Raw genomic sequence first — 14,612 nt, forward strand, 5'->3', positions numbered from 1 at the left:
TTGTGATTCATTTAAGGCCTGAAAAGGAAGAAATGCAAATCTGTTATTGTAAACCTAGCTAAGCATCCCCAACGGAGTAGTTCATAGACCCCAGGGTTGAACCTACTATTATTCTGCTAAGTGGACATAGAATCAAGTTGCCCTCTGAACTTGTTCCTCCATACCCATAGATGAGTGTGGTTCTCAGAACCCTTTAGAGAAGTTTCTTTATGCAGTGGGTGGCAGTTAATAAAGGAACTCACAACTGGTCAAAGCGCAGAGAATGAGTGTCAGCGGAGTACTTGCTCATCTACAAGTGGGACATCTATCCCATCCAGCCACCCATAAGGCTCAGCGAACATCAAGAAAAAGGGGTGGAAAGACTTAGGGGCCAGAGGTCGGGGGGTACTGAAGCGAAACAGTAACTTTGGAGCAAGTAAGAACCAATGCGCTCAAGAACTCTCGGCAGCTGTGGACGCTTGCACACGGTCAAGCCAGTTATTCTAGCACGGAGGGTGAGGGGGCTCAGGAGCCCTTCACCCTCACGGTGTCGCTTTGGACAACCAATGGCTCCTGGAGGAAAGGGAGTCCATTTTCTTTAAGGGTGTGGCCCCTAGAGGGTTACCCACACTCCAGTGGGTAGCCTCACGCCCTGGAGAATTTAGGCAGTACAAATTAAACTTGACAGGTTATTAAAAATAAAAATAAATATATGACATGAAATTGGGGTGGGGATGAATCTTGGGAGGAGTTAGGGAAATGAATAAGAAGTGAAAAGTCAAAACACATTGTATGAAATTCTCAAGGAATTAATAAAAATTGTCTACTCAAAATACCTTCCTAAGTTAAAAACACAGCACAATATTGTATTAAATAAACTGTGTTTTCTTGCTGGACGTGGTGGCACATGCCTTTAATACCCAGCATGCGGGAGGCAGAAGCAGGTAGATCTCTAAGTCTGAGGCTAGCTTGGTCTACAGAGAGAGTTCCAGGGCAGCCAAGGCAACACAGAGAAACCCTATCTTGAAAAATAAAACAAAAATTTGTGTTTTGTTTTCTTTTCCGTGTTTATTTAGTAACTAGAAAACTGGGTAGAAGCCTGGTAAAAACACCAAGAAAGACAATTTTATAATTACAGAGTGAAAAACAATCTAGAATTTTGGTAATGTTTTGATTTAAATATATCCTTCTAAAGTTCATGTGTGGAACATGGCTATACTCTGAGTATTCAGGAGACTGAGGCAGGAGGATTACTCCAAGATTGAGGCTAGCCTGGGCTACATATAGAGAACTAGGCCAGCTGAGACAGTATGTAATAAGAAACTGTCTTAAAACAACAACAAAAGGTCTATATTTTTAGTTCAGGGATAGAGAGCTTGCCTTGCATGTGTGTGTCCTGAATTAATTTCTTAGCACTCCCGAGTAAAAAAAGAAGTGAGTGTGTTATAAGCTTAATCCCCAAGCTAATATGGCAACAACATTAGGTGGGTGGGGCCTTCAGGAGGGAATCAGGATGGATGAGGTCATCAAGCGGCATCTCCATCGTGTCCTCTCTCCACGTGGGCCCTGTGCCATGCTCGCCTGCAGCAAGGCCCTCCCAGGTGCCGAACAGACCCCAGCCTGTGCCAGTGGACCCTGCCTGCCTCCAGAACCACGAGCTAAATAATCCCTATTTTTTTAGTTAACTAACTATCCACTCTGTGCTATTTAGCAACAGCAAACAGTCCAGGATAGAAACTAAACCTTTGCCAGGTTGTGCATAGCTTCTTTGGGAAATTCTTCCAGCTAACCGGAAGGCACTATCAGGCTAGGGGAGTGAAAGAATGCAGGCAATTGTTTCATTTAAAGGAATTTAAGTCTGGAACATCATATCACCGTCAAGATGTTATGTAAATACTAAGAATGCTTCACTGCTGACACAGAATGTCTTTCTTCATGTGATGGTAACGAATGGTTACTAAGACAACAGAGAAGAAGGTTCTTGGAGCAGCATCCGCTTGAAGAGGCCAGCGATTTCCAGGAGACAGCGGGCTTGCGAGGCTTGACTCTCAGTCGGCTGAGAGCAGTGTGAGCAGGGCGTGTCACGTGACATTACCCACTCAGTAATCAGGGCAAGGAAGGAAGCAGGTAGAGAGAAGGTGACTTTATAATTCCAAATCACAGCATCAAAATAACACAATTTTTAGAAGAAAGAGAAAAATGATTAAAATTTTGCTAACAAAACCAAAAGCACAGATGATGCGGAAGCAGGCGGGATGGATGGCAGCAGAAACCTGTGTTACAGCCTATTGTGCATGAAATAAAAAGGAAAGAGTCGTCAAGCTTGTATTTTTAAGATTACTTAAAAGACAAAACACTAATGGGACAAAAAAAATCTGTTCCTCTTCAAATTCTTCCCCTCACAATCGCCATCTCCACCCTAAAATTAAAAACCAAGCCAGTAAGAACCAGGGATGAGAACTGTAAATACCTGCTGTCAAAGCCGTGGCTGTACTAACGTTACGTTACAGGGGACCTGCTGAACGGTAGCGCTGCTCAGTTTAAGTCCCGTCCTTTAGGCCAAACTACAGGACAGGACTCAAGGTCTGGCCAGCATGTTCAGCGTGGAACCAACCAACACCTGCTCAGGCTTATTTTCTTTGCTTGGGAATCTTTGGCACCTAGACATTGGGAGAATCTGTGTTACAGATTCCCACCATTAGGATGCTCTGTATTATGTATTTACATTGGAATTCTATCGCATCTTTACATTGGGACTCTCTGTATTATATACTGTATTATATCTTTACATTGGGACTATCTGTGTTATACATTTATATTGGGACTATCTGTATTATATATTTACACTGGGATTCTCTGTGTTACATATTTAATAACTTTCCCTTCTATAATTATAAAGCCCTGAGCCAAACCTAGGATTGAGCACTAACCAACATGCTGGAAATAACAGATGATTAAACAAAATCACATGACTTGATGTGAAATGTAGTTCTATTAACAGGTATTTGTGAACTTAATGTTCAAATTAAGAAAACAGGAACAATATTATAAACTTAAAAGCAAAAATAGGAAACTACACCCAGTTACCCAGGCTTCAACGCTAGTCAGCATTTCTGTGCATTACATTAACAAAAAGAAAGGGCTGCTCCAACCACACAGGATCCCGGGATTCCCTGAATTTTCATGGGCCACGCTTTCTATTCTACGGTCAACACTTGTGTTCTGAAAACAATGGGGAGTGGTGAGTCACAGCTAAGGGAACTGGGGCTGAGAGAAGATACCTGCACTTTGCCTCAGGGACTGCTTCTGCAGGCACTGGCAGACTGGTGGCAAAGGACTCTTCCTCCTCACACACAGGTACTTACTTGTGGGCTCTTTTCTCTCTTTCCCAGGACACTCATGCACAGTCATGTAGGGTTCTTTCTGGTCAGCTCCTTCAGTGTGCATCTATATAATGTCAATGAATTGCTAAGACCCCTGAAAGAGTTTAATACACATCTAGGAAGTGCTTGGATCTGATGAAGTAATTAAAAAACCACGGCAATGGAAGAGTTAAGACTAGAGCAAGTATGTTGCTTTTCCCTGTCTTCTGGTTTTCCTTTGTCTGGGATGCTGGAGTCCAGCCCATGCTGGACAAGCACTCGGTGCCACACTCCCAGCTCTTTGCCCATGTTTTGAAAAGTATGTTATGGTCGGGCTATAAAATAAACTACAGACTGAAAATTCAGAAGACAAGATTTTGAGATAGGGTCTCACGATGAAGCTCTGGCTGGCCTGGAGCTCACTTTGTCGACTAGGCCATCCTCAAACACATAATGATCCACCTGCCTCTGCCTCTCAAGTGCCAGGATTAGAGGCCTGTGAAACCGTGTGTGGCTAAGGACATTTTACACAAAATAATTTACATGGGTTTATTTTGTGGGTGCATGGATGTGTGTTTCACAGTGCTCACGTTGGGGTCAGTCACCAACTTGGCGGGCCTGGTTCTTTCTTGGACCTCAGGTCTTCAGACCTGGCAGCAAGCAACTTTACTCACCAAATTCTCACCAGCTCAGAAATGTTCTCAGTGTTGACGTGAACTCACTGAAATGTGTTCAGACTAGCGTTGTTTGAATCTCAGCTGTGCGCTAGAGCTTCTGAATTGTGTGCACATACACTCTGGGGAACACTGACAGCTTCTGGCTGCTTCTACTAACTGCAGCTGGTTTCAGTTCCTCTTTTCAAGGCCACCTTTTCAGGAATTCCACACCTTGTAAACATCGGAGAGAGCTGCTATGATTCATTTCCCCCTGCGTGTATATGTGGTTTGGGTCTCTGGGCCTCTCAGGAAATAGCAGGATGAACTACAGTGGACTATCACAGCTCTCTTCGACCCCAGGGGCCGTAGCTCACCCAGTGAGTCAACATATTTGCAAATGGTATGCTATACAGGCTTCTGCTTCTGCATACATCACATCTCTTAAATGCACAAGCTTAAAGGATCTTGTGACTTAAAATGAACTAAAAGATGGTCATTAGTGGCTTTCCTGTTCAATAAGAGCTCTGGGTCTGCAAAGTAGATTGTGGCATACATAAGTCATCCTGGGACTTTCAAGACAAAGCTATAGCTCTAGATGGAATTGAAATGCCTTCCTGTAGGGTTTCTGAAAAATCTATACATACATGTATGTCTATATAATAATGTACATATAAAGGTGTATATATAGAGAGATACACGTGTGTGTGTGTGTGTGTGTGTGTGTGTGTGTTTTGTCTTGTTTTTGCTTTTGTTTTTTTCTGAGACAAAGTCTCATAGCCCAGGATGGCCTCAAAGTCATTCATTGAAGATAACTTTTAACTTCTGATCTTTCTGCCTCTACTTCCCAAGTGCTGGGATTAGAGATCTGTATCCATGGTTTGTTGGGGTTGTGGCCTTGTGTGTGCTAGGCCAGCACACTACCAACGAAGCTATACCACCCCCAGCCATATTTTTAATTTGCTTAATTGTCTTTAATAAAGTAGGAATAACTTCATCACGAATATAGTCGATTTCATTTGTAATGAGGATAACAAAATTGATAACGTATACACAGAGATGAGCTTACTCAGGACTCCAAGACCAAGGCCACATGTATGCTGGAACTCAGTGTCAGTTCAGTCTCCTTCTCTTAGGAGAAGGCATTCAAATGGATGCTGATGACTGCCAGATTTCTGACTCAAATCCAAAAATCGCTGTGGGGGGTGGGGTTAGACCTGACAGCGATCTTTTTGAAAACAGGACAACAGTTAGGGAAGAGTGATGGAGAGTAAACTGGAAGGAAACAGAAGGGAAGAAGCCAAAGGCCAACATGGCTGTGCTGTGCCCACAGTGTGGGTCACCTCAATGCTGGATGATGACACAGCTACTCTTTGGTCCCGGACACTGTGCATTCTAATCGTTAAAAATTCAAATGAGGGCTGGTGTTTACTACTCTGAAAACTAATGTCTAGAAGCTTTCAGTAGTTGGTTATAAGGACATAAATAGCTGGGTTTGGTGTTATACACCTTGAATCCCAGCACTGGGGAGGCAGAAGCATCTGCCTCTGTCACAGAAGATCTCTGTGAGTCCCAGGACAATCAGAGCTACACAGTGAGACCCTGTGTCAAAAAGTCAAAAAAATACAGAAATAAAAAAAATGAAAACAGAGCTGTTTCTAGGGTTTAAAGACTATAAAAGTTTTAATTTGTATAAAACTTTCCAATATTAACTACATTAAAACACTGAGTAAAAGACAAAACAGAGTTCTCTAAAAAATAGAAAAAGTTTACCTCTTGTTTTTCCTCATTTGTGTCCACACTAAGTAACGTTGGTCTTTTAGATGATTCTGTTTTCTTTGATTCTCTCTTCAGCACTTTCATCTGTTTACCTTTTGGAAGAAAATAAAAAGCAATTTGTTGGCCCCGCCTTGAAATTATACTTTCCTTTCAACGAGTTCAGCTCCGTATTCCAGCAGCCACTATGCCCACTTTTGAAGTTAGCTGCAAATGAACTGAGAAACTGAGTTGTGAGATACGGTCTGATCTCACAAAGGCGCGTCTTCTATTTGTGCCGAGTGACCCTCAAGTTGCATACACTCTGCGCCTTCCGCTCGCACCACATTTTCACAAGGCCTCTGTTTTCCAAGGGAAGGAAAGAACTTCTGCTCACACCAATAAGTTCCATTTTCAAATAAGTATCTGTTTACTTTTATTACAATATATTTATTCATTCATTTGTTTATTGGTGTGGGGCCAGTCCTCTTCTACAGTGTGAATCCCATGATCAAACTCAGGTCAGCAAATGCCTTTACCTGCTAAGATACCTCACCAGCCCTTCATATAAAGCTTCAGGTTACGATAAATTCTAAGTTTATAAAATCTACCAGATCCCAGGGTACCCAAAGCATCTCTAACACTGTTAGGCAAATAAATGACCAGGAAAGGTGTATAACCCCAGGTTATACACTAAACTAAATTCATCTTCCTCAAATTCTGGCCCAGTATCTCAACATTAAGCTAGTAAAATGTTTACCTTTGGGGCTGTCTTTACCTATAAAATTACCTCTATTAAATCTGACCCTTGCTGGGCATAGTAGAGTATACCTTCAGTCCCAGCACTCTGTCAGGAAGCAGAGGCAGGCGGATCTCTGTGAGTTCTGGCCAGCCTGGCCTACAGAGTGAGTCCAGGACAGCCAGAGCTACATGGTAGACCCTGACTAAATAAAATCAAAGTCTGACCCTTTCCTTAGCTGCAGAAGAAAAAACATCTTATCAATGAAACCTGTTCAAAGCAACTGACTACGTTCGACAAGGACCACGTGTAAGCTGTCTCACAAGAAGCCCATCTGTTACAGGTGTCATCCGCAGAGCTTTGCGGAGCTGCGCGCCACGGGGTACCCACCTTCCATTCCTTTTATCTCCTTTGAGTGGACTGTGAATGGCAGTTCAGGAAAATGGAATTCTTTCCTGTTGTTCCTGGGGAAAGTCAGCTTTCTTTTGCTCCCACTTGCCATTTGGTCGCTCTGACCTGTTCGATCACTAAATACACCTTTCTCCATTTGGATCTAGACAAACAAGCACCCGTTAGCACAAAGAACTGCGGGAAGCTAACTGTAGAATCTCAAGCGTAGAAGTGCTGCCCTCTTGGATGATGGTGGTTCTGGTGGTTATCTTAATAGTTAAGAAGCAGAACGGAACCAGGTATGGTGAACACGCCTGTAGTCCCAGCACCTGGGAGATGGGCAAAAGGATCTCCAGTTCAAGGCCAGCCTAGGATCCATAGTGAGACCCTAAGAAAGCAAAAGCAAAAACAAACATACAAACCAAAATAAAAAAGCAACACTAAACTCAGAAGCAGGCCAGGGAAGTTTGCCAAGCAAGATTTTTAAGCCACTTACAGTTCTTGATTTTGAGAACCACAATCTTGACTTGTTTTTTTTTGTTTTAATTTTTGGGTTTTTGTTTTTTTTTTATGTTTGTTTTTTGCAAGGCAAGATTTCTCCATATAACAGCCCTAGTTGTCTTGGAACTCACTTTGTTAGCCGAGCTGACCTCAAACTAAAAGAGATCCTTCTGCCTCTGCCTCCTGAGCGCTGGGATCAAAGGTGTGCACCAGCTCCACTTGGATGTTTTCAATTTTACGTTATTATAAATAATGTTGTGCCTTGAATGTAATGACAAGCAAAAAAAAGAAAGACACTGCTAGCATTTCCAGAGCAAGAAAACTACATCTATTTGGCAAGTGTATTTAATCCATAAAGATATTTCTGGAAGAGAAAAACACAAATCTTGTGATTTGTAAAGGTGGAAGTAAGCATTCTGATACAAAGAAATAAGGGGGGGAGCTACAGACAGTTACTGCTCTTGCAGAGGCCCTGGGTTCAGTTCTCAGCACCCACATGACGGCTCACAGCCAGGGAATCCAATAACCTCTTTTGGTTCCCACAGGCACCGGTAGGTAATTACATGTAAATAAAATAAAGCTAAAGTAAAATTTAAAAGCGATAAAAAGGTAAGCGAAAAGATGAAGCCTGAGGGAAAACGTGGTCTATTTTCAGAAAGAAAAGAGGGGCTGGTGAATCAATTCTTGGCGGGCACGTGCTTAGCACGCGCAAAGCCTTGGCCTTGTCCTAGCACGAGAAGAGAGAGATGGTAGGAGGGAGGAAATTTATTTTTAAGATTTATTTATTTTATGTGCATTAGTGTTTTGCCTGCACATATGTCTGTGTGAGGGTGACAAATCCCCTGGAACCAGAGTTACAGACAACTGGAGTTACAGACAGCCTTGAGTTGCCATGTGGGTGCTGGGAATTGAACCTGGATCCTCTGGAGGAGCAGCCAGTGCTCTGAACCCCTGAGCCATTTCTGCAGCCCTGGGGGGGAATTTTTTAATGAGAGGAAAAAGAAAGGAGGTAATGTTTAAAGGGGTTATATTTGAATGAATTAATTTCTTCACTCCATGTATGTGTGTTCACATTCTTATGTCCATACGTGTGTGTGAGGTGTACACGCACACGAGTGTGGAAGCCAGGGGTTCCATCGGGTGTCTTTCTGGATAGCTCTCCACCTTATTTTTGATGACAGGGTTTCTTGTTCCACCTGGAGCTTGCTGATTTGGCTAGACTGGGATGCAGCCAAGCTCTCCCCGACCGGCGGTGTTAGGGCTAGGGGCCTGTAGGACTGCGCCCAGCTTTTTCCATGGGTACTGTGGATCCGGACTCTGACCCTCACGCTCGCTCACCTAGCGCTTCACTGACTGAGACACTTCCCCAGCCAAGAGTTCGCGTTTTAACGACTAGCATCTTGTCTTACTTGTGTGGCACCTGAGTCCTCTTGTCTGCTGTTGGACAGAGTTTGTCCAATAGTTTGTGAAGTGCGTCTCCTTTTTGCTCTTTCAGTTAACCTAGTAATTAAAAGTAAATGAGAGGTTATTAGATCCTCCCAGAATTGCGCCTGTTTTAGCTTTAAGAACAGACAAGTTTTAATGGGTGGGCTGGTCTGTAAACACCTATGACACTGGCACTCAAGTGGCTGATGGGGGATTTTAATTTAAGGACAGCCTGAGAAACATAACCAGATCCTGGCTTATGGAAAAGGAAAGGTTCTACACCATGGCTCTGTTTGAATATGAGTGTTAACAGGTCACTTTTGGTTCTGAAGTTCTGAGAACTCCAGAGACAGGTCAGCTTGGGCATGTCCAACTGCTGGGGAAATTACTCTTGGGGCCCATTTGCTCCCCTGTATCTGTTCTTCACTTGGATCATTTAACCTCTGGAGTTCTTAACTTTGGGCTTGCCTGACACTGGCTTACCACCATGATTACTGGCAGCGTGGCTTTGGCATCACCTCAAGAACACTGGGGTCACTGAAGCCTGTGGCCTGATGTTCCTCTGGACTTACACAGACACATCTACATCTGGCCTATATCTACAGACCGCTCGTCCTCACAACCCTGCGGGTTGGGGAGGAGGCTCTGTAGGGCTTGGCTGCCTCCTGTAGCCTAAGCAGAATCTGGGGAGGTTGCAGGCAGACCTCAGGTCTTCACCGTTCATCGCCAGTGCCCAGGCTGAGCAGCCTCACGATCGGCCTCTCCATCTGCAGCAGAGGCTAAACCTAAAACTGGCCGGAATCACTGTTTCCTACCAGCATACTTTGTGCTGAAAGGCTATTTGCTATGAAGGACTGATTCTGGACCATTTCTCCATTGAGGGACTCTGCTGTGGGGCAGAAATGAAGCCAGCTTTGCAGTACTGAGTGCTATGGTTAGATATGGCTCGTCCTCCAGCGGTCCACACGCTGGAAGCTTGTTCCAGCTTGGGGGGGGGGTGTTGAGAGGGGTGGAGCCTCTAAGTGGGGAGGACTCTCAGGAAGGAGGTGACTAAAGCTCAAGAATGATTGATGACTTCTTCCTTACCAGGCATTCTCGAACTTGAAGGGTGTTCCATAAAAGAGAGTCTTTATAAAGGACCCTGTCGCCTCCCCTGAAATCTCTCTCCCTGGTTGGCACACGTGTTACTCTGACATGTGGTCGGTTTCTTGCCTCCTTCTCTGATTCTGCTGTGACACAGTCAAGGAGCCCCAGCCAGAGCAGTGGTGCCATGCTGTGGTACCATGCTGTGGTACCAGCCACCACGGCCAGGGGCCAGACAGACCTCTTTTCTTTATAAAGCATCCTAGTCTCAGATATTTTGTCACAGCAATACTAAGCAGACTAGCACATCAAGGCACATGGGTGCCAAAACTTAAGCCAAATCACCCCTTTTCTCTTCTAATAGAAACTATTCTTCTTTTAAAAATCTATTCCAGGCTCTGCAGTTGAGAGTGAGTACCATCCAGGTGGAGGACCTGGGTTCAGTTCCTGGCACCCACACTGGGTGGCTCACAACTGCCTGTAACTCCAGCTCCAGGGGCTCTGATGCCCTGTGGCCTCCCACAGATGCTGACCGGATGTGGTGCTGCACATACACATACAGGGACACATACGGACATAAAACAATTCGCTATTGTTAAAGCTGTCCCAAAGATACCAGTGAACGGCTGACCACCAAAGCTGGCTGCGGTGGTGCGCATCTGTAATCCCATCACTGGAGGGCTGAGGCTGGCAGACCACGTGTACGAGGCCAGCTTGGGTTACAAAGCAAGTTCCAGGCTCGTCTGGGCACTGTGGCACTCTGTCGCCAAAAATCAATCAATCAATGAATCAATGCCTACACAGCTAAGAAAAAAAGCTTCTCTCGGAACATTCCCAAGCACCGCTCAGCGAATGCCTTGCTGCATGGTTGGAATTCCAACAGATCTTTCTCCAAGTCAGTCTACACTGACCTTCTAGAAGTCACCCTGAAATGTCATCATACAGTAGGCCTCCTCTCGCTCCAGCTCACCGTGCATTGGAGTGGGAGGGCTTTGAGCTGAGGTGTGCAGCCATCAGATTACTGCTCGTCAGGTTGATGGGCGGCATGGTCATGCACCCTCCGGGGTGGGGGTCGTCTGTGACACCAGTGGAGCTCGTGCTGGGGTGGACAGGGTTTGGCAGCTCAGTGACAGAAGGCTTCCTATCCTGAGGCAAGGCGTGCGTGTTATCAGCTGTGCCCTGCTGGTGGTGGGCACCTTCACACTCTGTCTTTTTCGGGTCTGGGACATCTCCTTTCCCTCCTTTGACTTTAATGACTCTGACTTTGGTGTCCTTGGGCCTCTTGTCTTTGTCCGTTTCCTGGAATAGGTATGTCGAGAGTCATGAGAGCGGCTGTTGTCATTACACCTAACTGTGACGCAGCGACACACACTGAAACAGAAAGCAAGGAGGGGCTCACCTTTCCACACACTGATGTGTTTCCATACAGTGTGTTGGTAAAAACTGGTTTTTTCTCATCTCTCACAGGTTCATTTTCTTTAAAATTCTCTCTTGGCTTTATGAATGAATTTAGCTTTGCTTCTTGTAATAATTTAGCTCTCAGCTCTGGTATGAATCTGATGAAGCAAGCAATATTAACCAATCATCTTTATTGGTTTATTCTATATGGTTTATTTTAACAGAACCATTCAATCAAGGATTAAAAATGATATATAATTATAACTGATACAAAGAGATGGCACTATTTGGTGTGTATGTGTGTGTGACAAGATATCACTGTGTAGCCCAAGTTGGTATCAAGCATAAAATCCTCCTGCCTCAGCTTCCTGGGTGCCAGGATGAGAGGCGTTCCCATACCTGGTCAAGATGGTATAAATATTCACAACAATTGTGTGCTAGCAGCAGGTCTTGCAGACGTTTTGCTGTGGAAGTCTTCCACATAAAACTTACAAAACAGACTTACACTAGATTCCCTCTGAGGTGTGAATTTAATGAGATGTCAGGTTGGGTTTGATACACAAGCTGCTCCTCTCTTTAGACTGGCACAGGGTCCGATGCCCAGCACGCCTTTGAAGTAGCTCACAGCTACCTCGACTCCACCTCTCGGGGCTCTGTGGTTGCGCTAACTCCCACAGGCACACACTCACACATGTGCGCGCACACGTAAATAAAAATAAATCATCTAAGAGCATATGAAACAAATCCTTAATAACACCGTTCTCATACTAAATATGGCCTGGTCTGAGGTAAGACTGCAGTTCTGGAATGGTTTTGGTTCGCTGCTACAACCCTAGAACCTTGGGATGAATGCTGGCTGCAAATACCTGCATTAAGTCTTTCCCCTCATCACAAGCCAGCCTACCATGTACCCGATTAACCCCTGACAGTAACTCCACCAGGTTTCTGTTAACTTGAATTTGGCTTGTAATATTATTCTCTCTGGCGATTCCCCTTCTGTGTGTCTCCTGAGACCCTGGGAAGGCCACGCGTGCTCACCTCTCAATAAATCCGTCTCTAGTAAAGTAATCGTGCTGCAGAAGGTCAGTAGACGATGTCCGATCAGCAGGATCAATTTGTAGACAAGCCTAGAAAAGAAAAAAACCTAATAAAAGGTGAACTTTTGGCTCTGCCTCTAAAATTAAGGCTTTAACCAGGTAAAAAAAACTCATTTGACGCATGACAAAGTAATTACGCAGAGCTAATTACCAGAGGCTGTAAACAGGCAGATTTCTAACAGTAAATTCTGACCATTTAGATACCTAAAAAAATTTACTTTTTCAACTTCTGAAAGTTACTATTTTGTGTGACATGGGCCCATGCAAGCCACAGGCACACAGGCAGGCTGGAGAACAACTCTGCCATGGCTTCTCTCTTGCCGCCTTGTCCAACCTGGGGATTGAATTCAGGCCAATAGCCTGCAGAAAAGTGCCTCTACCAGCTGCCATCTCACTGGCCAGCGAAACTTTTATTACAGGTTAAAAGTTCTATGGTTCTAGCCAAAATAAACTCAGCCTTATTCTGCTGTAATTGACCGAAATTTGGGAACTGAGGTTTAGAGGTGAAGTACCAGCCCACCACATGTGAGGCTCCGGGTTCAATCCCTAGCATCTCTCTCTCACGCACAAATTATAATAAAAGCATAAAGTTGCATTGGGCTAATAGAAATAGTTTGGCTTGTTTTGCTCCTTCTGTCAGCCCTGTTTGGTGAAAAGCTCACGTGTGAAGTCAGAAGACAACACTGTGGAGTTGGTCCTCTCTCCACCTTTATGTGGGTTCCCGAGGAGAAATTTAGGATGGCAACAAGCACTTTGTCTTGCCGTCCCATCTTGCTGGCTCTTGCCTAAGACCTTACTTACGTAGAAGGACCAGGTTTAAAATATGAAAAGATGCCTCTGCTATTTTCAAAATGCACAGTGTAAGCTAACAGTCCTGCAGCTCTGCTGCCCAGCGGTGCACACAGGGTTAGAGGTAGTGTCCTTGAGCGTGGTCTAGGGTACATGATTTGTTGTTTGGGTTTGTTTGTTTGTTTGTTTGTTTTTTGTTTTAGATAGTGTTTCTCTGTGTAGTCTTGGCTGTTCTGGAACTCACTCTGTAGATAAGACTGGCCTTGAACTCAAGAGATCTACCAGCCTCTGCCTCCCAAGTGCTGGGATCAAAGGTGTGCGCCACCCCCACCTGGCTGTTGCATGTTTTCTTGTTTGGTTGTTTGGGTGGTTTGTTTTGTTACCACAATAGAAATTCACAAAGTGAAAGTGAATGTGTACGTTTGTGTGGTGTATGTGTGAGCTCATGTGTGCAGCTGTGTGGACGCCGATGCCAGGTATTTCCCTCCATCACACCCCACCTTACATTTCTGAGATCCTTTCTCACTGAACCAGTAGCTCACCAACTCAGCAGATGGCTGGCAGCAAGCCTGGGAATCCTCCTGTCCTCACCTTCTCAACACTGAGGTTACTGGCGCACACCACTGTCCTAGCTGTTTACACAGGTTCGGGTCCCCATGTCCCCAGGCAAACAACTTCCAGCTTAAGCCAAGAGATATTTTTTAAAAGACACTTCCTTACACTTGTTCTAAAATTTCAGAATGTTTCTTTTAAGAATTATACGTGGGGACTGGAGAGACAGCTCAGTGATTAAAGGCCAGGCACGATGGTGACAGCACCATCTTTAATCTTTAATTCACCCTGAAGGCAGAGGCGGTGAATAATTCTGCCGGGAACACTTCAACTGCAGAAGGGACCTGTGGTCAGGTATACATATGAAATTAAAAAAAAAAAAAAAAGCTGTCTATTAGAAACAAGGACTTGGAGCTCTGTGAGTTCAAGGCCAGCAGCCTGGTCTACAAAGCAAGTCCAGGACAGCTAAGGTTATACAAAGAAAAAGAGAGAAAGGAAGGAAGGAAAGAAAAGAAAAAACTTTCCTACGATCATACAACCCTCATCTAGAAATATGTACCTTCCCTCTTCCTGGTATAGGAACCAGCTGGTTAGAGAAATAAAATAATATATCCTATCTACCTTAAATACAATTAAAACTTAAAATAATGAATTAAGGGCTAGGGAGCTTCAGTTCAGTTGGTAAAGTATCATGTGAGCTAGAGGACCCGAGTTCAGATGCCATGGTTGCACACGTCTGTAACCTAACACCAGTGAGGGTGAGACCAGTGGATGGAAGCTCATTGGCCAGCAGCTTTTGGTTTACTTAAGGGGTATCTCCCTCTCTTTTCCCTCTCTCCTTCTTTGCTTCCTCCCCATTCTGGGGATTGAACCCAGAACTGTATGCCTG

The 14,612-nt window shown here is 44.5% G+C and overlaps 1 protein-coding gene across 5 annotated transcripts in view; it reads right to left on the minus strand.

The window, feature by feature from the left end:
- Positions 1-1,942: 1,942 nt before the first annotated feature.
- Cdkl3 (cyclin dependent kinase like 3) overlaps positions 1,943-14,612 on the minus strand; it is a 31,613-nt gene continuing 18,943 nt past the window's right edge. Inside the window, exons 6-13 of one of the 5 annotated variants that reach the window (XM_060363740.1) lie at positions 12,324-12,412; positions 11,287-11,443; positions 10,858-11,186; positions 8,789-8,879; positions 6,879-7,041; positions 5,768-5,865; positions 3,345-3,426; positions 1,943-2,398 (exon numbers count right to left, since the gene is read on the minus strand). In XM_060363740.1, the coding sequence (XP_060219723.1) occupies positions 2,379-2,398; positions 3,345-3,426; positions 5,768-5,865; positions 6,879-7,041; positions 8,789-8,879; positions 10,858-11,186; positions 11,287-11,443; positions 12,324-12,412 (1,029 nt within the window). In that variant the 3' untranslated portion in view covers positions 1,943-2,378. Of the gene's footprint in view, positions 2,399-3,344; positions 3,427-5,767; positions 5,866-6,878; positions 7,042-8,774; positions 11,259-11,286; positions 11,444-12,323; positions 12,413-14,612 lie in introns of those variants that run through there. The other 4 variants (XR_009584455.1, XR_009584458.1, XR_009584457.1 and 1 more) reach the window with 4 other exon arrangements.

This window comes from Meriones unguiculatus, chromosome 11, assembly GCF_030254825.1.
Source record: "Meriones unguiculatus strain TT.TT164.6M chromosome 11, Bangor_MerUng_6.1, whole genome shotgun sequence".
In the NCBI taxonomy this organism is placed as follows: domain Eukaryota; kingdom Metazoa; phylum Chordata; class Mammalia; order Rodentia; family Muridae; genus Meriones; species Meriones unguiculatus.